This window comes from Sciurus vulgaris (assembly GCF_902686455.1).
Source record: "Sciurus vulgaris genome assembly, chromosome: 1".
NCBI lineage: Eukaryota > Metazoa > Chordata > Mammalia > Rodentia > Sciuridae > Sciurus > Sciurus vulgaris.
The window spans coordinates 26,923,017-26,944,527 of NC_136461.1; the positions used below are offsets into that span (position 1 = coordinate 26,923,017).

A 21,511-nucleotide genomic window follows, 5' to 3' on the forward strand; every position below is an offset into this window, starting at 1 on the left:
TAGGGACTCAGACACCTCTGAGATTCTGGAGCTGAATGAGAAAATAGATTCCTCCTCGTCTTTCTTGGGCCAAAAAGAATGCCGTCTCCTCTCTGTCACTCAAAGCAGAAATAAATAATTTTAACAGACTTTATTGGTTTCCTTTGAGTGCCTCTGTGCAGGCTTTGGAAGGGCTCTCTGGATTCCCCTGGTCGTCTTGTTTTGGGGTTGCCATGGCTGCAGCTTTTAAGATCCTTTTTTGTTTCTTCAGCTTTTGTGCCTCCTGGAAAACCTGGGGGTTGGAAGGAGGCAGGAAATCATATGTGAAGCCTCTGACTTGGAGGTCAGGTGGGAACCATCTCCCCCCCGATGGTAAGCCCAGCCTTCCTCCATGGGATTGGTGACCTGTGACTTCCCTGGGGTCAGTTCTAGGCTTCTAACAAAGACAGTTTACCCGTCCCTTCTGTACCCTCCATCACAGTCCCAGTAAAGCTGACTAAAGGAGCCATTCTGACTCATACCTGGAGGCACAGAGCCCTCTTGGCCACGAAGCGGCGGTGAGCAGTTCGGTAATAGAGAGGGGGAAAGGTGTACTCGATCCCCAGCTCCCTGCATGTCTTCTCAAAGACATCATAGTTGGTCTTACGGAGGTTTTTTAGCATCTTCTTCCGCTGGTCAATGCTCATCAGTAGATAGCGTTTGTGTGCTTTATCCTGCAGGAAAATCTGTATTACTTTTTTAGTATTCTACCTGTCACTGTTGTGACAAATGTTAGTGTACTTCTGAAGGAGGCATTGTCATTGTTGGCTGCATTTTATAGATGGGAAAATAAAGGTTCAGAGATGTTATGATTCACAAAAGGTCCTCAGAACGTGGTGCTGAAGTACAGTCTTGAATCTGGGACTAATGATTTAACTCCAAATCTCATGCTCTTTCCCTACACCACCCACTCAGTCTCTCCATGGCTAGCAAACTGTTTTTAGCTGGGGTAGAGAGGAGGGAAGGCCTCATGCTCTTCCTGGAGATCCACATCCATAGTTGAGGGCTGCTCTCTGAGGGACCTCGCGGTGGGGCTGGTATTTCGCACCTCAAATGAAGGAAACTGTGATCTCTAAGGAGCATGCTCAGCTAGCTCCAGAGCACCGAGGTGCCAGTATATTTTATTCAAAATAATCACAACTGCCTAATTTGCTGATTATAGCAGCTCTGTGCCAGACACTGTGTTGAGATAGGGTTTAATGGTTAAGCATGTGGGATCTGTAGCAACACTGAGCCATTTCAAGTCTTGACCATCACTTCCCTAGTGCCTTGAGGAAAAATGTAATCCCTCCATGACTAGACTATCCCTCTGTAAAATGGAAAAGAACAAGAGTTATAGGGTTGAATGAGATGTTGCATGTAAAGCATAGCATGGGGCCCAAGACTTTTCTATGCATCATGCTGGCTGCTATTATTATTTCATATAACCCAAGCAATACTGTAAGCAAGTACTACTATGATCCCCGTCTTATAAATAAGAGGCCAAAGCTCAGACCTGTAACTTCCCCAAAGTCACACAGCTAGTTAAATGGAAGTGACAGAGCCGAGGTTTGAATAGGGCAATCTGACTCCATTTACGCACTCAACAAATATTCATTCAGGACCCACCATATGCCAGACCCAGTGACCATGCGCTAAAGTTAGTGTTCTTAACCACTAGTGACTTTGTATAACCCTGTAAGGCTCCCACCAAAAATACCCTGTGTTTTCCCACTGAAGCTAATGATGGCACCATGGCGTCACAGCCACTGGCTTCTTAGGATACAGAGCCCTTTGCCTCCCAGACTCCTTTCCCCCTGGCTGCTGCTGTTTAACTGTGAATGGTGCTCAGGATTTACCTTTCGATGTTTCTGCATGTGTTCTTCATAATTGCGGATCTTGATGGTCAAGGCAACAACTGAAACCACAAACCACAGAGGATGAGAGCTGGGCACAGAGGAAGGGAGGGCCCAGGCCTGCATTAGGTTTTAAGAAATGAAGGAATAACAATCACCAATGGTCTTGTACTGCTCTCTATAATCCCAAAGCACTTTAAATTACAAGATCTCAAAAGACTTTGCATTGTCTTTCCTCTAGAAAGAAAATTCCAAAGAAGGGAAATTCTTTAATCTTATAAAGGTATCATCTGAAAATTATAGTAAATAGCATTCTTAATGGTAAAACTTCAGAGTGTTCTCATTAAATTCAGAAATCAACCTACCATGGTCTCATGGCTAATGATTTGACACTGTACTAGAGGTCCAGCCAATGCAGCTGATACGACTCCAAGGCTGTCAGGGCCTACTCCTTGCCTGTTCTCTTCCAGCTGCCATCCTTATTTCTGTGCTTTCACTACTGAGTTTCCAGGACTGTCAGCTTCCCTTTGTCTCCCAAGGCCCTGGACTATATCCCCTTCAGGTATCTTACTTGATTCCCACCTGTATTGCAAAGATGGGGGCAAAAGCAGAAGTTGGCTCAAAGAGAGGCTGTCCCTCAAGTGAGCGCTTCCCAGGACACACTGAGTTCTGGGTGCACTGCAGGGAGTGCAGTGGGAATCCTGGCTCTGACCACATGGCCCTGCAAACCACCTCAGCTACAGAGTAGGAAGAGACAGGTATCTCCAGAGCAGACACGATGCAAAAAGTGGCCTTCAGAAAACTGAGTAATACACCACTGATACTTGTGGTTAAAGAGGACCCTAGTGATCACCTCACTGATGTCCTGACAAATAGCCCATCTGTTCCTGTCAACCTGAGAGATTTCAGCAGTGATCATGCAGAAACAGGCAAGGTGAGATAAGCAGCCCTTCTGTGGATGAGATCGGCCAGTGAGGTTCAGGGAGGCTGAGGGGATGTGGAAACTTACCTTTTCAAAAGGGGCTATAGAGGACCAGGAGTTGGCCTCTCCATGGGGTCTAGACTTGGCTACTTGGCAAGAACTCACCAGACTTTAGTCTGGCAAGGGAGAAGAAAAGAATGAAGGCAGGGGTCGGGAGGAGGAAGCAGAGGCTGTAATACGGTTCAAAGGCAAGGGGGAGGAAACACGCAGACCCCACCAATCTACCTCACCGCTCCTAGTGGTCAATGAAGATCAACAGCACCAAAAGCAGGGGAGGTGGTGGGGTTTTTCAAACACAGCTAATGGGGACTATTGCCAATTCCAGCTGGAAAACTCAGCAGGAACATTATGCCCTTGGGAGTGCTCAGTGTCTGTCTGGCAGAAGGGCTCTGTAGATGTGTCTTAGACTAGGAAACAGAGGCTCCAGAGAGGACTCGAGGACTTGCCCAAGCTCACAGAGAAGTACAAGGCAGGACCTGGGTACTGACTCTAGCGTACAGAGCTTGGGATCCAGAGTCCAGTTTTCATTGCCCTAGGTCTTTATGTCTCCTTTTCCCAAGCCAAATATAAGTGTACTTGTGGATGAGCCCTAGATGAAGTGCCAGTTAGCAGACTCCCCTGCATCCCCACTCCCCAAGAGCCCTCTGACCAACTTCGAGCCTCCAGGGAACTGGTGTCCTCAGGGTTTGCCACGACTTTGTTCATCAACTGTTCTTGCTTGATTTTTAGCTTCTCTTTCTGTTGAAGACAAAAGATTAAGAAAATCTGTGCAGTCTTCCATGCCCTAAGAACTAGCCCTTCTGCATGCAAGGCTATACCTGAAGTTATAGCAACTAGGCCTTATGGAGCTCAGGGCGGGACTTCACTGTACTCACCATGGCCTTGGTTAAACAACATGGCTATCCACATCTGGATGAGCCCAAGGCCAAAGCCACTGATAAAAAGAAATGGCTTGTCGAATGAACGTCCATAAAGTTTGCTCATTTGTGCACACATTTTTATTCAGAACCTACTGTCTGTCAGGTGTTAGGGGTACAATGGGGAAACAAAACTGTCCCTTCCTTAAAGGTGTTCAGTCTGGGAGCACTGACATGTAGACACAGAGTGAAGGTGGGATGTATGCTGTGACTGGAGAAACATGGGTACTGGGGTGCTAACCAGGGTAGGAGGTAGTCCTAGGGAGGCCAAGGCCGAGATTTGGCACAGGCACTCACCTGGTTGGCCATTTCCAAAGACAAGAGTCTTCTCACGACATCATCAACCCTATGGAAAAACCAGAGTGACAAGTATGGGGGGGTGGAGGGGAAGAAATGCTGTTTTCATTTTAGTTTAAAAAGCAAGATGACTGAGAATTCCTCCTACAACAAATAAGGCTCTCTGGAGGTGGGGAGCCATTTTACAGGGCTTAAAAGTCTGCATGGCTGGCTTGCTGGGCTGAGGACATGGAGTGACGTGTTAATTACAGAAAAGTATGGCTGTTGGCTTGAGTGTTCTAGTCTTATCACAGGAAGGGCACAGGGGGGAGTTCCATTTCAGCTACGACATGGGTCAATCTGTCTTGAGACACTTCAAGACAAAACTGCACATTGAGTGAGACTGTAGGGAAGCCCTGCTTCCACTGAGGAGGACCTGAGGTGTCTGTCAGCACTGGATTCAAACTCCAGCTCTGCTCCTTAGGAGATATATGACATGGGGCAGCTTAATATTCTATAAAACAGGGCCATGATTTCTTCCCTCAGGTTTTTGTAAGGTTCAAGAGATGGGACATTTCTACAAAGACACACAAGGCATTTTAGCTCTTTGGTATCTAGTAGATGATCTTCTCTGAGAAAAAAAAAAAAAAAAAAAAAAAAAGTAAGTGGTTGAACCCCACAAGTCCCATCTGTCCCTGCTGCCCATTCCCCTCTCTGTAGCTCTCGTCCTCGTTCTATAATCAAGCTTAAGATAGGTCAAGTCTCAAGGTCACTCCTTCCCACTCCCCACCAATTTTCCCTGACTCCTCAAGTGAGTTTCTTCTTGCTTACTTCTCAATTCCAGGGATGTTCTGGTAGTCTTTGAGCAGTGTGGAAGGGGGCGGGTCATCATCTTGCTTGGGCTGGACTGTCAAGTATAGGGATGGAAAACACCCAGAGTCAGCTCTAACGGCTCTTCCTCACACACTCCCCAACTCTCCGAGAGACATCCAGGATCTCAGAGAAGGCACTGGATTCTGGGCTTAGTTTCTCCTCTGCAAACCCTGTGGGCTTTGGTATTTCATTCTCCAAGGAGTCAGTCTTTCCCAAGACCACATACCACATACCTGTTCCAGCACCTCTCATATACCTGCCTGGTTCTATAGTTATCAGATTCCCCACTAGGTTGGGTTCTCCTGTGGACAGGACTGAGTTTGATGCCCTTTGAACTGCACTCCCCCCCCCCCCCCCCAACAGTCTGGTCCATGGCCCAGCCTAGAATAAGCATTCAACAAACACTTGCTGGCTGATTCAAGAATTAAATAAGGGGATTGAGGAAGGACAGCCAGCTTTAGGACCAGCTGAGATGTAAGCATCAAGTACAGAGTATAGGAAAAACTGAGCTTTGGTGTTTGCATCCCTGCTGTCCCTTGGAGGTGAAGGAGATGCATGGGGTAGATCTACTTGTCCTCTTCAGTCAGACCCTGCTGTGCTGCTATGCAAACAACACTAATAGCAATCAGTCTTAATATATACTACTATTTATTAAGCACAGTGATGCTTTTCATGTGTTATCATGGAATCCTAACAACAAGCTCTCCAATGGATGCTTTTACATTTTAGAAACGAGACTCAGAGAAAGTAACTTGCCCCAAACAACTTACCTAGTAAGAGAAAGCTGAATGGTTATGCAAAGGGAGACACAAAGTGCTATATTCTAGGAAGGCCTGGGTGGTGCCAGCCTTGCAACCATGCTGGCTAGCTCATTTTCAGGCATACACACGCCCTTCCAAGTCTCTTGCTCATACCCTTCTTCTCCCACCCTAATGAAGGCTTTTAGCTTAGGGATCTACATAATGTGGATGCGGTGGTCTGGTCCACCCCTTTGCCCGCCCCATCAAATAGATCTAATTCGCCATCTCGATCCCTTTGGCCACCCCAAATCTTCCAGGCGGTCTCTCTTTTGCCCCAAGTTCGCCTACCTGGTTTCTGGATGGCATATCCACGGGCGGCCTGTAGGAGACCTACGCAGAACAGAGAGTGCTGAGACCCATTTCCTTAAACTGTCCAGCCTTGATTCCTTCCTGCGCCCTTCGCATTACCTTTCCTCCACGGTCTCTGTGCCCCTGAGCCGAACATTCGCCCCCTTTCTCCTCCGCCTGGGCCCCTGCCCCAGGTCTCCCCCACCTTGTCACACTTCTTCCCAGCCACCACACTTTCTCCCTCATCCTGCCACCGCTCTTCTCCCCTGTCGCGGTTCCGGGATATCCTCCATCCCCGCAGGACCCCACTCCCGACTCCCGCGGTCCCATTTCTCAGCTCCTCACTTTGAGGATGCAGGCCCCAGTGGTCGGAGGGAAGCCGGGCGCTCCCTCTCCCCAGCAGGCCAGAGACTGGGGCCTGGGTCACTGCCTGGGTTCGAACCGAACTCAGGGCCCTCCACGCGGCCCTCAGCATGGTGACTTCTGACCCCGCCGGGCCCGCGCCACAGTCTCCTTCGCAGTACGGACCGGGCTACACGGGCGCCGCCATGATGGCTCAGGCTCGATCAGTCGAGGCAGTTGCTCGACCGGAGTAGAAGAGGACCGAGAGAATGGATTGGCGGGCAGGGCTCGGTGAGTTGGAGCGTTGGCCAGATTGGGGGCGTGGCCCTGTGGTTATTGTGCGGCGCCGTATAAACTCCAAAGTGCCACCCTAATCCCTCCCCTGCATTCCTGGCCTCGTGCTCCGGTTGTTTTGGGGCTTCCCGGGGAATTGCCATAACCTTCTTCCCCTTCTCCCTCCGCCCTTCCTCCCCGAAGGTTCGCAACGCGACCCTGTAACAACCAATGGGGCTCAGACTCCTTCCATGCCGCCTGGTAGCCTGGTGACTAAGATCATTGGTTTTGGAAGATCGCTGGACTGGAATCCTAACTTGGCCAGTTACTGTGTGACTCTGTGAGCAAGTCACTTAACCTTTCTGGGCCAGGGTACTCATCCATCAAGTGGGAATGGTAATAACATCTGTCTTTCAGATTGTTGAGAGGATTAACTGAGGCAGTTTTGTGCAAAACACTCGATTAAATAGTAAACATTCAATAACTATTAACTGTGACGATATTTGTGAAATGAGGGGTGTGAGGGCAAATGCAAATTAAAAAAATAAGAATTAAAATTTAATTTTCACTGGTGTGAAAAGACTCTTCTCCCGTCACTTCAAGCATTTTCTTTAGAAAACTTATAATTGTGAATTCTCTCTCTACTCTTTTGAGATGCATGGAAATCTTTTTACAAGCTAAATAAACCTCTTGCCAGTTTTACAACCTAGGAAGGTTTTTCTCAAGGGTCTGGGAGCCATCTCTTTGATATGTAATCCTGAAAGATGATAGTGCTCTATCTCCCTCCCAGTTTCTTAGGGAGGGTAGGATCCTAACTTCAGCAGATGCCTGGCTCCCAGTCGCAAACCGTTCTGTGGTAAAGACAAGGGAAGTTTATACTTCAGACAGATGCAATTAGTGAACCCATGTAGCTACCCCATTTACCAGGTGAATTTAGGATGAACTATGTGTAACAAATGGTGCTGTCCTCTTACTAGAACACTATCTCTTGTTAACGCCCTTCAAGTGTAGTTCATCTTTAAAAAGTATGTGCATGAGTTGTATCCACTTGGTTATATAAAATGGGAACATTTCTTTCTGTCTTTGCAATCTCTTTAATGGATTGCCTGCCCTGCACACCACATTCTTATTCAATAATAAAACTGTTTTCTTGCTCTTTTGCCCTTGCAGAGAGGGTTTCTGGGTTGGTAGATTTTGTTTTCAATTATAGATCCCCAATAGGGGTTAGTCTTTTCCAAGGTCTCCTCACGACTTCCCACAGTGCTCTGTGACTCCCTGCACACAAGGCTTGCTGCTGCTCCTTAGTGATCAGTTTTGAGTCTCTGTCATCAGAATGGGAGCCCTCTGAGAGTGGGTGAGCTGAGCCATTTTTGAATTCCTGCTGCAGCAGAGGGTCTAGATGCTAGGTGAGAGCTGGTGGAGGGAGGGAAGGAAGGAAGGAAGGAAGGAAGAAAGGAGGGAAGGAGGGAGGGAGGGAGAGAAGGAGGGAAGGAAGGAGGGAGGAAGAGAAGGAAGGAAAGATGATTCTGAGACATAATCCCAGCTGCTAGGGTCCTGAAAAGAAGCAGAGACTCAGGTACACTCAAGAGTTTCTAAAAGCAATAACAAAACCAAAAAATAAAATTAAAAAAACAGTTTAAGAGACCACAATTCTAGGAAACAAGGACAAAAGGCTAGAGGGTGGGGGTGAACAGAGTTATCTGGCTTTTAAAGTATGCAGGTGGCCTTGGAGGCCCAGCCCATGGAGACTGGGGGGAAGAGACTGGGGACCTTTCTTGGGGTAGGTGGTTTTTCGGGATGCAGGGGTTTATTGACCCCTCCTCTGGATAGTCCAGGCCCTTCAAGAGGCAGGCCCAAGTGGGGAGACTTAAGGAGTCCTAAAAGCCCTCTGGTCCTTCTACACCATGGACCCGGAGCCCCTGCAAGAGGGGAAAGTCAATCAGTGGCCCAAAGACACAGTCATTCTCCTGACTTTGGGATGGAGGCACTGGGGTTCCCAGGGGGCTGTTCTGGAACCAAAGATTCTCATAGGACTTAGGGCTGGGAGTGAGGCCCCCCAAGAGAGGCTGAGTGGAGTCACAGCGTAGGTAGTGGCCAGGCTCAGGGCTGGTGGGGCTGTCCAGCACCTGCCCATAAAGGACTTGGTCACTGGTGGGAAACTGGGGCTGGGGCTGTGTGGAAATTGCTCTTGGGTCCCCCTGGAGCACATAGGCCTGGATCAGGGTGGGGAGGCCACAGAGGTCCGAGCTGTCACTGGACTCCCAGGGCCCTGGCTTCTTCTCCTCCTCTTCTAGCACAGTGATCTTGGTAATGGGTGGCATGCCAGGGTCCCAAAGGCTGGGAAGCTGGAAGGCCTCCTGGACACAAGGACATGGAGTGAGGACATGGTTCATTTCAGATGTCTGCCCCAGCCACTGTCCCTTCCTGAATCGAGGCAGCTGTAGGGGCATCCCTGCTGCTGTCTGGTGGAACACAAAGGATTATATTTGCAAGGCACCTGTACCTTCTGACATGCATCTGACCCAGGCAGCAACGTGCTGCTCAGACTCACACTGCGAATATCCCGTCTCACAGTGAGGGACTGACTAAATCCTTGAAATGGGCCAAGGTGGGATTCCAACTCAGGTGGGCTTCACTCCACAGGGAAGGAGGGTTTCCCTTTCCTGAGATTGAGCCTGGCTCACATCTCCAGTCCCAGTCCCCTCTCCTCCAGTTCCTCACCTCCGCCATGATGGTGGGCACCCAGGAGCCCAGGCTGCTGTGGGCCGGGTCTGGTACACTTGGCCAGAGGGCATTCTTCCTGCTGGAGGAGGGGGCATGTGAAGGAGTGTCAGACATACCCTCCCAGATTTCCATCCTTTGTCCAGCTCACCCCAGCAGCTGAGGACAGGCAGCTGCCCCTTAGTGCAGAGAGGAGGGGGTGGAGGGTCAGGCCTCCCAGACAGGGGCCCCGAGGTCTAGGCAGGCTGGGCTTTCGACTGACCCACCCTGGCCTGCAGTGCCCTATGGGTAGGGGCAGCTGTGTGCCACTCCTCTCAAAGGACTCACCTGGGGCTGCAGTAGACCCAGGCCAGTCTGCAGAGGCAGATGAACAAAGCCAGGAGGCCGAACAGGCCCAGGAAGATGTATAGCTCGGACTCCCCTGGGAGGAGGGGAAAGCCAGAGGGTGAGTGCACGTGAGGAGGCGTTGGTCTCCTCCCTCAGCCCAGGGTCCACAGGCTGGACCGGGTCTACTTCAAATTCAGGACCTTTAGAGTGGGGCACCCTTTCACTGCCCCATCCCCCTTTCTCCTTACCTAGGGCCAAGGTCATCAGGGTGAGGCCTGTACTGTTAGTGGCCCCAGCCTGGCTGGCAGCCATGAGGTGGACGTGGTACAAACTGGCAGGTTCCAGGTCGTGGAGGACAAAGCCATGGGAGGAGGCATTCAGGATGGTGGCTGGAATGGGGCACATGACCAGCTTAGGCTGGGGTGCTGAGCTGCTTCTGTGGCTGCTGAGCACCCCTTCCTGGGCCTTCTGGGACTGTGGGAGGTTGATGATGGACTCACAGGAAGACTGGTCTTGGGAATTGGTCCAGAAGATGGTGTAGTGGGTGAGGGGGCTCTTCCCCAGCTCAGGGGGCTCAGGCGCCCACTCCAGCTGTGCCCAGGTCTTGCCAATGTGCTTTAGATGTAGCTTTGGGGCGCGGGAGGGGGCTGTGGGAAGAAATGCAAGAGGGGTCAGGGCAGGGAACCTGATTGGACTCCTGTGGGTCCCTGGACCCAGGAATTGGGACATACTGTGGATGGGTGAGAAAAGAAAAGGGGCTTCTGTCCAAGCCTGGATCATCCCCCCAACCCAGTACTGAGATTGAACCCAGGAGTGCTCTACCACTGAGCTGCACCCTCAGCCCTTTTTATTTTTATTTTGAGACAGTCTCACTAAATTGCCCAGGCTGACCTGGAACTTGGGATCCTCCTGCTTCAGCCTCCTGAGTTGCTGGGATTGCAAGTGTGCCCCACTGTGTCTGGCTTCCCAGGGATTTTTGTCTGAGTTACATGTACTGCTTATCGGTAGCAGAGTCAGGACTTGAACCCAGTTCTGTTTGACTTTAAATCCTTACTCCCTGATTTCTGCCAGGTCTGCTTTTGTCTGACTCACTGTCTGATTTTTGCCACTCACCCTCTGAATCTGTCAGATGTGGCACCTGATTTCTGTCAGGGCCATTGATTGATTTTGTGAAACTTCAATTTTGCCAAGTCACTACCCAATTTCTATTAGCCCACCACCTGATTTCATTCAGCTGCAGGGGTCTGATGTAAGCTGGGGATAATCTTAGGACTGGGAGTGACCCTCTCCAGGGCCAGAAGTTGGGGAGGAAGAAAATGTCCCCGCATGTTGGTGATTGCTAGGGCCACGCAGGCCGTGGAGGAGAAGAGGATTCTGGGAAGGGCCTGGTGGCTGACGAACCCATCTCTCGGGAGTAGGCGTAGATTTGCTTGGAGGGTCCCATGGTGCCTTGGTACAGGGGCGTCACTGTGATCTCATAGAGCTGAAAGGGCCTGATATTCTCTGCAGGGAGAAAATGGGGCAAGGCACTCGGGTTGGGAGCTAACCTCTGCTGAGGGCCAGGATCTAACCTCAGACCTATGGTCAGGGCCAACCTGGCCTTGCCATGCAGAGGTTCGGATACAGGGCTCACCTTCACAATCTCTTTAGATCATCTGATGGGGTGAGGGAGGGAAAGTGCAAGAGAGAGCTAGAAGAGCGGCAGGGTCAGGGCTGTAGAGAAAGGATCAGGTTGGACTACAGGAAGAACTTCCTGATAGTGAGGATGTGGGGGGAGAAGGAAGAGGGCTCCCATAAGGCCGGGGACTCTGTCTCTAGGGCAGTTGAGGATGCCCTTGCTACTGTCAGTCAGTGCCCACCTGCCCTGCCTGCCAGGCCTGCCTCACCCTGCAGCAGAGTCCCGGTGATGTTCTCGCCGAGTTCCACTTTCCAGGTTGTATTGCTGCCGCTGGGGCTGGGGGGACCCAGGCCCCACTCAATCAGATAGCCCTGAGGCCGAGGCCGGGGGGGCTCCCAGTGTACCCAGAGGCTGTGAGGTCCTCGGGCTGTGGCCTGGAGTCTGGTGAGGGGTGGGCCTGGAGGCAGAGTGGACACAGTGAAATGAAGTGAGAAGAACGCAGGCACCGGAACCCGAAGCCTGGTTTCAAATCCTACCTTTGCTGCCTACTGGCTGGGACACCTTGGGTAGGTCAACCTCTGAGCCTCAATTTCCTCATCTGTAAAGTGGAGGTGATAACATTTCCTGCCTTGTAGGGTCTTGATGCAGATTAAATGAGACGGTATGCACAATGAGCTAGCATAGTGCTGAGCGCAGAGCCGTACTTGATGACGATGTGAACACTAGGTATATAGTTCTGTGCCAGGTACAGTTAGTTCTTGATATGTGTTAATTCACTGAATTCTTTAATTGTCACATCAGGGAGGTACTACTATTGTCCCCATTTTGTCAATGAGAAAATTAAGAGACACAGAGAGGTTGAATAATTTATTGAAGGTCACACAGCTCTAAGTGGGAATCTTAGCTATTATTATTTTTAAAAATATTTTTAGTTGTCAATGGACCTTTATTTTATTTATTTATATGTGGTGCTGAGAATTGAACCCAGTGCCTGACACATGCTAGGCAAGTGCTCTTACCACTGAGCCACAACCCCAGCCCCTTAGCTATTATTATTGTTATCATGATTATGCGTCCCACCATACGAAAGCCCATGTTTAGGGATGCTGGGGGTGGTGGTGGGTGATCAGTTAACTCCTGGGCCATGTTATAGCTGGAGAAGCTCAGGGCTTGGGCGGAACCACTGTGTGTGTATAGACACCACCACAAGCTTACCTGGATTCTGGCTGATGATAATATTAATAGCTAACCTAGAGTGTGCAGTTACTCTTTGTCAATACCCTCAGAAGGCACAGATTTATCCCCATTTGCTAGATCTGGAGTAGACAGGCCAGGGAAGGGAGCAACTTGCCTGGGTCATACTATCAGTGAGCTGGAGGAGTAGATGCCACCCAGGCTTCCAGCCTCCACTTCACCCACCCTGCCCTGCACTATGCTCTTCTGGCTCCCTGCTCCCTTTACCTTCGCTCTCCAGGAAGTCCACTGGGGTGGGACGAGAGGTCCCAGCTGTGTTGTAGGCCACGAGGGTTGCCTCCTGGGCTTCTGAAGGCAGGTGGAAGGTGCAGTGAAGGTCCGAGGTGTTGCAGAGGGGCAGGACTGGCCCCGCCTGGCCCGAGGGTCTCCAGGAGAGCAAGTACCCCTGGATCTGCCCGCTGTCTTCCTTCAGGGGTGTTGGCTGTGGCAGGCAGAGGAGGGACATAGAAAGGGGGGCATACGGCTTGTTGTGAGTGGGGAAGAGCCTCTAGGTGGGTGGACAGGTCCCAGGAGCTGAGCCCCAGCTTCCTCTCTCCCTCCTTCCCGGGTCCCTGTGCCAGGTGCTAGAAGGGAGGGCAGGGAGAAGCCAGTGCCCTTGCCAGGCCCTTAACTGGGGCACAGGTGAGTCCTGTGTCGCAGCCTCTTCCTAGGCACATGCAAACCGAAGTCACCTGTTAACGCGCCCAGGCCTCCTGGGCCTGTTGGGTGCAGGGGCCTGCTGGGTTGGAGGGTGGCCTTTGGAGGAACTCACCTTCCAGAACAGCTGCACGCCCTTTGTCTTGGGGTCCAGCCGCCTGTGCCGCCACCACGTGTTCAGTCTGACGAGGGGAGCTGTGGCGGGGGCGAGGGAGGCGGGGTCTTGTCAGGGAGGGCCCTGGACTGCGCTGGGTCTAATGGCTGCTCCCGACCACGACCACTCGTCTCACTTACCCTGCTCAGCAGTTCTCAGCTCCAGGCTGGGGCTCCAGCGGCTCCAGTGGCCCGGCAGGGGCGAGCGGATGCAGCGCATCTGCAGGGCGTAGGCTGTGTCGGGAGGCAGCCCACAGAGCTGGTGCTGGAGGACGCTGGAGGGCAGCGTGGCCACCTGGGGCGTGGGCGTCTTGAGTCTGGGTCGCGGGTCCTTCCCTCAGCCCTGCCTCAGGCCGGGAGGTCCCCCGCCTCACCTGTGTCCAGTTGGTCTTTTCATGCTGCGGCCGGAGGCGGAGCTGGCACTTCTGGTGTATGAACAGGCTAGGCTTCCAGGGCCTCCAGTGGGGCCACAGGCAGCCTGGCTGGCGTGGGGCCGTGGCCCACAGTGTGGGGGGCTCCAGTTTCACTGCAAGGAATGGGGTTCTCAGACCTCTCCCTGCCTCACCCACAGAGCTCTGCCTTAGCTCGCTCTTATCTCCCTGTCCATGGTTCTGCTTTCCTTCCTGGGTCTCCATCCATGTGGCCTCTGTGTCTTTGTCTTTGTTTCTGTCTTTTCCTATCTATCCACGCTACCATGTTCCTGTGGTTTCACCTCTAGGTCTTGGTTTCACACTCCTGCCCCAGGGCCTTTGCACTGATTGTCACTTCTGCTTGGAATACTTTCCTCCCAGATTATCCAGGTTCCTCTAAGGATCTTAGTTGTCACCTTCTTGCTCATCTGGCATTCTGTTTTATTTATTTGGCCCATCACAATGTTACATCCTGAGGGTGAAATTTTTGATGTTTTTTTCACTTCTCTATTTCTAGGACCTCAAACGGTGCCTAGCATACAGTGAGCACTTCAAGAAATTAGATGAAAGAAAGAATGAATGTCTTTCCTAGCCTGTGTCCCCATTCCTGTCTCCAGCTGTACCCTTCTGGTCTCTCTTCTCTGCCTCTCTATCTGGTCTTCCAGGGTCTCCTTGTCTGCCCTCAGGTCTGTGTTTCTCTCTCTGTGCACCTTGGGGCTGCCTATTTTGGGGACCTCTCTCCCCCCCTGCACCCAGCATCACCCACCAACATCCATGGGGTCAAGGCACAGCTGTGGGGATACGCTGGTCCCCAGTGCATTCTCTGCCTGTACTTGGACGACCATATTCTGGTACAAGAGCAGGTGTTTGCGGGGGATGGAGCAGTAGCTCTGCCCGTCCTCAGGCACGCAGTCCGGGATGGAGTCCTCCTGGGTCTGACAGTTGCCCCGGCTCCTGCCAACAGGCCAGGCTTGGGTGCCAAGCAGAGGAGCAGCACTCCTGCTCCTCCCATCTCGGCCTCCGGCTTCCTTCCCATGCCCACAGCCCTACCTAGGCTCTACCCGGGCTCCCCAGGAGGCAGGCTGGGTGAGGCCCCTGCTCACCTGAAGCTCTTCAGGGTGAAGTTGGTGGGCAGGTGGGTGTGGGGTCCTGGCTCCCACTGGCAGGTGAGGCTGTTGGTGGTGAGGTTCATGAAGCAGGCCAGGTTGGAGGGTGTGGCAGGAGGGTCTGTGCACGGAGTGGGAAGAATGTGAGGGTTAGGGTGGGACCGCTCAGAAAGCCCCTGCTGGCCTTATTCCCTGCCATGGTCAGTCCCTCTGGGGTCACCTTGCCCATCCCCCAGTCTCCATGCAGTGTGACCATGGAGGGGCTTCTCTGGGACCACATGTTGCAGGCATATACAGGGGCAAGCATCCCAGGCCCCATCACCCTGGGGGTCCCCTGTGCCTAACTCTCCCCTAACCCCAGGTCCCTTTTCCGTGGCAGCCTAGTTAGTGTCTGAGTTTCATTCGACTCTGCCACTCATTAGCCACGTGATCTCCATGTTACTTAGCTGCAGTGCACCTCGGTTTCCTTATTCGTGAAGCAGGGCTAGTGATATCGTGAGGATTGAATGCCTTCCATTCATGAAGTGCTACGTACCTGTTAATTCCTATTACTGATATATATTTTTTTGAACCAGGGATTGAACCCAGGGGCCCTTAGCCACTGAGCCACATCCCCAGACCTTTTTTCAATTTTTCTATTTTTATTTTGAGACAGGGTCTTGCTACGTTGCCTAGGGGCTGGCCTTGAACTTGAGATTCTTCTGCTCAGCCTCCTAAGCTGCTGGGATTACAGGCGTGAGCCACCCTGCCCAGCCACTACTATCGATTCTTAAACAAGAACCTGGGTCCTTGTTTCCTCATGCCTGGGCTTGACTCCATCCTGCTCAACTTGAAAAGAAGGCTGAGGCTGGGATGGAGGAGGACTGGGCATGAGCCCGCTGGGTGAGGCTGCCCGCTCTGGACTCCCGCTAGGGCTGAGGCCTATTCAGCAGCCACACAGAGGAATAGTGGCCACCACCCTGCTTGAGCGCCACACTGCCTGGTATAAATCTTGTTCCAACCTTATTAGTGTGTGACCTTTGGCAAGCCACTTACTCTTCCCAGATGTCGATTTCCTTATCTGCAAAATGGGGCTAAATGGTATTACCCACAGATAGGGACAGTTCCCTGAGAGCAGACCCACGGAGCGCTTATTTGGCAAGGGCTCCTGGGTAACTGCTCCTATGGGTGCTGGCGAGAGAGCACTGGAGGCAGACAGCAGGATGGCTGCTGGGACTTACGGCCTGCCCGCAGCTCAGCTTGGTCCAGGACCTGCAGGCTGCTGCCCCAGTGCAGGCAGCAGGAGAGGAAGGCCTGACTGTGGTTGAGGTGGGGCAGGGTGATGGTGGACTTCTGCGTTCCGTCAGGCAGGCGCTGCTGCCTCCCTCCGGGCTGCAGCTCTGCTCCCAGTTTCCAGAGGATCTGTGGTTCCGGGTCCAGGAGGCTGCAATCCTGGCTGATAATGCAGGAGGCCGTGACGGGGTCCCCCAGGCGGACAATGGGGGCTGAGAGGCTGATGTGCCCACACTCCTCCTGGCCTGGGGTGGAAGAGAGCGGGCTGTGAAGGACTCCTCTGCCTGCAGGGCCGCGCTAGCTCTAGGCCTTTGGTGCTCCTAGATTCGGGGCTCTCGTCTTCCTGCCTTACCCCTTAGACATGGGACCTGGGGAGGGGAGGTGGGTGTGGGGATTGCCGAGCCTAAAAAGGGGCGCTGGTCAGTGACGGTCAACTGGCTCTGTAGACCCTGATTTGTAGCATGTGCTGCTTTCCATGGTGTAAATGCTGTCATCTCGACTGATGTCAACTACCACTGTGACCTTCCTGCTTCAGAGCAGGGAGGAGACGTGCACAGTCAGTTCCCACAAGCCGGCTCCAGCTCTCCACGCGTCCCCTCCCCATGCATGATGAAAGCCATGTTTAGAGTGATCAGAAGCCTGCCCAGGTTCAGATCCTGGATCTGTTGCTTGCGAATGATGTGAGTCTCCTGTTTGTCACTGAGGTTTTCTGTGCCTCACCTTTCACGTCTGTAAAGTGGTAAAAAAATGGCTCCTACCTTAGAGTCACTGGAAGAAACAGACGTGGTAACATGGGTAAGGCACCCAGAACAGTGTCTGGGATGTAAGTATTTGCCACTAATGTGAGGATAGAGACCCGAATCCTTCACCCAACCCTGCGGCCCAGTCTCTGCCTCACTCGCTGTGTTCCAACCCAGACCATCGACTCAGCTGCAGCCATGTGAGTCTATATATATATATGTGTATATATATATATATATATATTTTTTTTTTTTTGTATCAGGGATTGAACCTGGGGGCACTTAACCACTGAATCACACCCCCAACCCTTTTTTATGTTTTATTTAGAGTCAGGGTCTCCCTGAGTTGCTCAGGGCCTCACTAAATTGCTGAGGCTGGCTCTGAACTCACGATCCTCCTGCCTCAGCCTCCGGAGTTGCTGGGATTCCAGGCGTGTACCACTGCACCCAGCTCACTTAGACTCTTAAGTTCTGCGAGGCCAGAGACCTTGACCGTTTTGCTCACTGCTACACTCTGGGCACAGAGTAGGCCCTTGAGCACTGTTTCTTGAATCAGTGAGTGAACAGGCACCTGGCCCCGCCGCCTCTCTCCTCTGTCAGGTTTGCTGATGGGGAGCTGATGAGGCCTTCGCAGGAGGAGTGGTTGCCCAGGGTGACAGGGCTAGTTCAGGATTCTCAACGTGGGGCTCTTCCGCTCCACAGACTGGAAAGGACTTAACGAAGCTTCCAGATTTTCAGATTTCAGGCTGGGAAGAACTTTACGAAGGTGTCTACTTCAAAACACCCCCCGATACTGTGTCCTTTCTAGGGCGACCTGTTTTGGTGTAGCCTTCTGGCTAAGAAATCTTTTTTATATTTTTAAAAGGATCAAAACAAAGTAAAAACTAAACAAGAGCATCAGAGACTGTATGTGGCCTGAAAAGCCTAAATATTACTGTCAAAGTTTGCTGACCCCTGTCAGTCCTGGTCTCAGCTTGCATACCCCCAGAGATGTGAAGCTCTCTACCTCTCAAGACAGAGCCTCAGTGGTTGGAGAACTCCCTGAGCTTTCTCCTGTTAGGATGAAGCCCACCTCCTGTGGCGTCTACTGGTACTGCTTACCAAAGCTGCATAGGCCCAGGGTTCTGTCTGACAGCCTGCAGAGATGTGCAGATAAGACCTCTATGACCCCCACCTTTCCCAGACTGACCATCCCAGGCCCTCTCACCATTCCTCTTGGTGGGTGAGGCCTGTGGGTGGGCGCACAACCACCCCACCTATGGCTCCCATGACTCCCCTGCCTCATTGCCCACCCGTCACCTCCCCACCACACTCACTTGTGGGCAGCATCAGGAAGATCAGGGCAGCTTTGGTCAGGCTGCAGGCTCCCAGCCCTGCCATAGTGCCAACTTGGTGCTCACCTGGAGGCAGAGGGGGACAGTCAAGGTGAAGGATTTGGAGTCAGAGCTGGTTTAATCCTCACTCTCCTACTGTGCAGCTTTGGCCAAGTTACTTGACCTCTCTGAGCCTCAATTTCTTTGCAAAATGAAGGTAACAGCAGCCTATACTGTACACAGCTTTGGAAAGAAGACACAAAATGATAAAAGACAAGGGATTTGCACCAGGCCTGGTCATCGGAAATGACTCTGTGACCACCACAGTTGTTATTATACCTGCCTTCCAGGAATGGGCAGGGAAGGGGACAGCAAGAAGTGACCTCTTCCCCTTCCCTCCTATCTAAACCGGGCACTCTCCAGAAAGCCTCATGCAAGGGCTTCAGGAAGTTAGTGTATTTGGGAAGAACCCAGAAGCAGGTGAGGGGTTGGTGAGATTGAAACAGAGAAGGAGGGCAAGCCAACTGAACAGAGGCAGCCTCCTGCCAGGACCTGGCAACGGGGGGACAGGCTGGATTTCAGGGGCAGCTGGGGAATTGCCCCTTACCCCGGCAGCTTTGTGCACTGAGAGACTCGCACAACTGTCTGGAGCACTAAGCAGTGGTTGGTAACACTAGTTTGATTACCCCTCCCCCACTGATTGGAGAAGATTTAGCCTCTTAGATGCAAATTTGGGGATGGTGGGTCCCATCTCCATGCAGGGTTGCTCATTCCCTGGCCCTCGCAAGGGTCAGCTTCAGACCCAGCCTGTGCCTAGTGAGGTACCCACTGGCTCCTGTCCAGAGTGGGTAGTCAACCCTGAGAGGCCCTGGCCTCCTCCCGCTGGGTTGCTGAATGTGGGCATTTTGGCATCTGTCCCTGGTCCCCACAGCCCTTCTGGGTACCCTGGGGCAGTGGGAGCTGGCACCTCCTGGAGTCTTACTCTCGGGAGAGCCAGGATGCAGAGAGGTTGGGAGCCCAGTTCACCTGCTCTGGCCTCTGGCTCCACCACTTACCGGCTTTGTGACCCTGGACAAGTTACTTCACTCTTCTGGGCCTCAGTTTCCCCATCTGTGAAAAGGGGTAATAACAGTGTCCACTTCTCAGTGTTGCTGTGACAGTGAAATGGGCTCTTGGTGACCACAGGGGTTTCCCAGAGTCATGAAGCTGGATGCCATCGTGGAACCCAGCATGGATTCGTCCCCTGCCCTCTGGCTGAGTGGCCACCTTTGTTTTTGTCTGTGTCACACTGTGCGATTTCAAAGCTCCCTTCCCGGTTTCCCCTTCTAGCTCCCCGTCCCCTGTGCCTGCCACTCCAGTCACTTCTGCTGGGCTCTGCGGCTGCCCAGACCCTCGGTGCCCAGCCTGCCCGATGCCAGCCGCCTGCAGTGGCTGCCGTCATGCCCTCTTTCTGCTCTCCTCTCCCTTCCTCCCGCACACTCGCACACTCCGCTTCTCCCTCTGCTCCCTTCTGCGAAGCTGCTCCTTTGAAATTCTTTCTGTGGGAAGAGGGAGGCAGGGAGGGAGGACGAGACTGGGAATTAATCAAAGGGGAGGGCTTCCCAAATGTGGTTCAGAGAGAGAGAGAGGCGAAACAGAGTAACAGGCAGGATGGACGGAGCCAGGTAGGGCAGTTGGAAATGGTGGAGACCTACAGAGGTAAGGCTGGGGCTGGAGGAGCCAGGCGCACAGTGGCACACCCCTGCAATCCCAGCCGCTCTGGAGGCCGAGGCAGGAGGATCGCAAGTTCAAGGCCACGTTCAGCAATGTAGTGAGACCCTGGCTCGAAATAAAAATAAAAAAAGCACTGGGGATATAAATCAAAGGTAGAACACCCCTGGGTTCAATCTCCAGTACGAAAAAAAAAAAAGAAAGAAAAGAAAAAAGAGGCAGGAGAGACTCCAAGAGACAGAAAGAGTCCAAGAGACCCAGAGAGGCCTCAGAGGTCAAGAAAATTGCCTGCCACCTTAAGCTTAAGGTTAAGAGACAGAAGCACAAGAGACAGACAAGAGACTCAGAGAGGGAGAAACACATCTGAGAGGGGCTGAGGAGAAAAGATGGGAGCTGAGAGCAATACAGTCGGAGACAGGGAGCCAGGCAGCCCGGAGCATGTGGACACATGAGCGGGGAGATTGCGGCCATCCCTGGGTCCAGCTCAGTGTCCCCACAGAGAAATTGGCTATGTGCAACTTCCCTGATGCAATCCCCAGAGAGACACCTGGTTCCCAGGGACTGGCCCCAAAGACAGGAGCCAGGCCCAGGCCACCGGCACCTGGCAGAGCCAGGGGAGGGGACCTGGGACTCAGCCCTCCCTGGGTGTCCCCTACTCACGCTGGAGCCCTGGCAGGTGTGCCTGGCTGCCCGGCTCCCCACTCGTCGAGGCGAGTTCCTGAAAAAGGCCGCGGTTGGGCTTCTTGCCCCAGCCCTGTCGTTAATGACAGGCTGGGGGCCCGGGATTGCGACACCTCCCGGCCTCCTCCATCCCTCCCCTGCGCCTCTGCGGGCACAGGCAGCCCCTTCCTCTCAGGAAGGCGCCCGCGAGGGCAACTGGTGAGGACAGACAGCCTTCCTGCCTCAGGGGTCTTCAGGGCTGGGGTATGTGGCAACCGTGTCCCCTCTCCTGCCTCCGGATTTCCTGAGCTCAGAGCCTGGAGGTCAGGCAGGACCCAGGGAGCAGCTGGGCCGAATGCGCCCCTAGGCTCCCACCCAGTGTTTTCCTCAGCTTTTTGCTGCTGTGACTGAAAGACCTGACAGGAAACATGTTAGAGGAGGAAAAGTTTGTGTGGGGCTCACAGTTTCGGAGGTTGCAATCTGCAGACGGCAGGCTCCATTCCTCTGGGTGGAAGAAAGCAGCTCACGTGGTGATCGGAGGCAGTGGAGGAGACTCCGCTCTCCAGATACACAAGACGCACCCCAAAGGCACACCCAAGGCCACCTCCCCCGGCCACACCCACGGCCTCCTCACCATCAGGGGATCAACTCAGGGGTTGGGGGAAGGCGCATCTAACCCAACCACTTCTTTTTGCATCGTGAGCTCCGGGGACACCTCGCCTCCAAACCATAACACTGGGCGGGTATCGCTGGGAGGCAGACCTGGCTCCGAGGCTCCCTCCATCCCCAGCTCTTTCCACATATGTCTTAGGTCCCTGATCCTTGTGGCCCTCAGGAGGGTGACCTCCGGGTTGAAGGGAGTTGATGGTAAGACGCGCAAGTCGGCCTCTTCACTCCCTCCACCACTGCCCGTGGCCAGGCAGATGGAGAAATGGAGGCTCCGGGGACAAGACAGCTGGGTGCTTGTGGGGCCTGGGGTCTTCATAT

At 52.9% G+C, this 21,511-nt stretch overlaps 2 protein-coding genes across 5 annotated transcripts; both read right to left on the reverse strand.

Annotated features, from left to right (window-relative positions):
* Positions 1 to 115: 115 nt before the first annotated feature.
* MRPS15 (mitochondrial ribosomal protein S15) lies at positions 116 to 6,570 on the reverse strand. The gene is made up of 8 exons (XM_079130418.1): positions 6,335 to 6,570; positions 5,990 to 6,031; positions 4,860 to 4,935; positions 4,050 to 4,098; positions 3,489 to 3,573; positions 1,857 to 1,915; positions 501 to 692; positions 116 to 271 (listed from the first exon to the last, which is right to left on the reverse strand). The coding sequence occupies exons 1-8, from the start codon at positions 6,462 to 6,464 to the stop codon at positions 131 to 133; spliced, it is 774 nt and encodes a 257-aa protein (XP_078986544.1). The 5' UTR covers positions 6,465 to 6,570; the 3' UTR covers positions 116 to 130.
* Positions 6,571 to 7,282: 712 nt separating this feature from the next.
* Positions 7,283 to 20,657, reverse strand: CSF3R (colony stimulating factor 3 receptor). Of its 4 annotated transcripts, none has more exons than XM_079110259.1 (17): positions 20,525 to 20,657; positions 19,181 to 19,264; positions 18,158 to 18,241; positions 16,050 to 16,346; positions 14,827 to 14,950; positions 14,490 to 14,677; positions 13,688 to 13,839; positions 13,455 to 13,608; positions 13,276 to 13,355; positions 12,732 to 12,945; positions 11,539 to 11,727; positions 11,054 to 11,155; positions 10,153 to 10,299; positions 9,901 to 10,041; positions 9,653 to 9,746; positions 9,326 to 9,404; positions 7,283 to 8,961 (listed from the first exon to the last, which is right to left on the reverse strand). In XM_079110259.1, the coding sequence occupies exons 3-17, from the start codon at positions 18,219 to 18,221 to the stop codon at positions 8,482 to 8,484; spliced, it is 2,505 nt and encodes an 834-aa protein (XP_078966385.1). In that variant the 5' UTR covers positions 18,222 to 18,241; positions 19,181 to 19,264; positions 20,525 to 20,657; the 3' UTR covers positions 7,283 to 8,481. The 4 variants fall into 4 exon arrangements, with proteins under 4 accessions (XP_078966385.1, XP_078966383.1, XP_078966384.1 ...); XM_079110257.1 differs by having other exon boundaries at positions 9,326 to 9,407; positions 19,137 to 19,264; positions 20,525 to 20,654; XM_079110256.1 differs by having other exon boundaries at positions 7,284 to 8,961; positions 9,326 to 9,407; positions 20,525 to 20,650.
* Positions 20,658 to 21,511: the final 854 nt, after the last annotated feature.

Excerpts from the sequence above, each read along its gene's own strand:
- CSF3R (XM_079110257.1), bottom strand. The coding sequence starts at position 18,221 with ATGGCAGGGCTGGGAGCCTGCAGCCTGACCAAAGCTGCCCTGATCTTC. Across the intron at positions 13,609-13,687 it reads AAAAGACCAACTGGACACAG|GTGGCCACGCTGCCCTCCAG; the intron begins GTGAGGCGGGGG and ends CCCACGCCCCAG. Across the intron at positions 10,300-11,053 it reads CGCCTACTCCCGAGAGATGG|CCCCCTCCCGCGCCCCAAAG; the intron begins GTTCGTCAGCCA and ends TTCTTCCCACAG.
- MRPS15 (XM_079130418.1), bottom strand. The coding sequence starts at position 6,464 with ATGCTGAGGGCCGCGTGGAGGGCCCTGAGTTCGGTTCGAACCCAGGCA. Across the intron at positions 4,936-5,989 it reads ATATGCCATCCAGAAACCAG|TCCAGCCCAAGCAAGATGAT; the intron begins GTAGGCGAACTT and ends TATACTTGACAG. Across the intron at positions 1,916-3,488 it reads CAGTTCCCTGGAGGCTCGAA|TTGTTGCCTTGACCATCAAG; the intron begins GTTGGTCAGAGG and ends TTGTGGTTTCAG.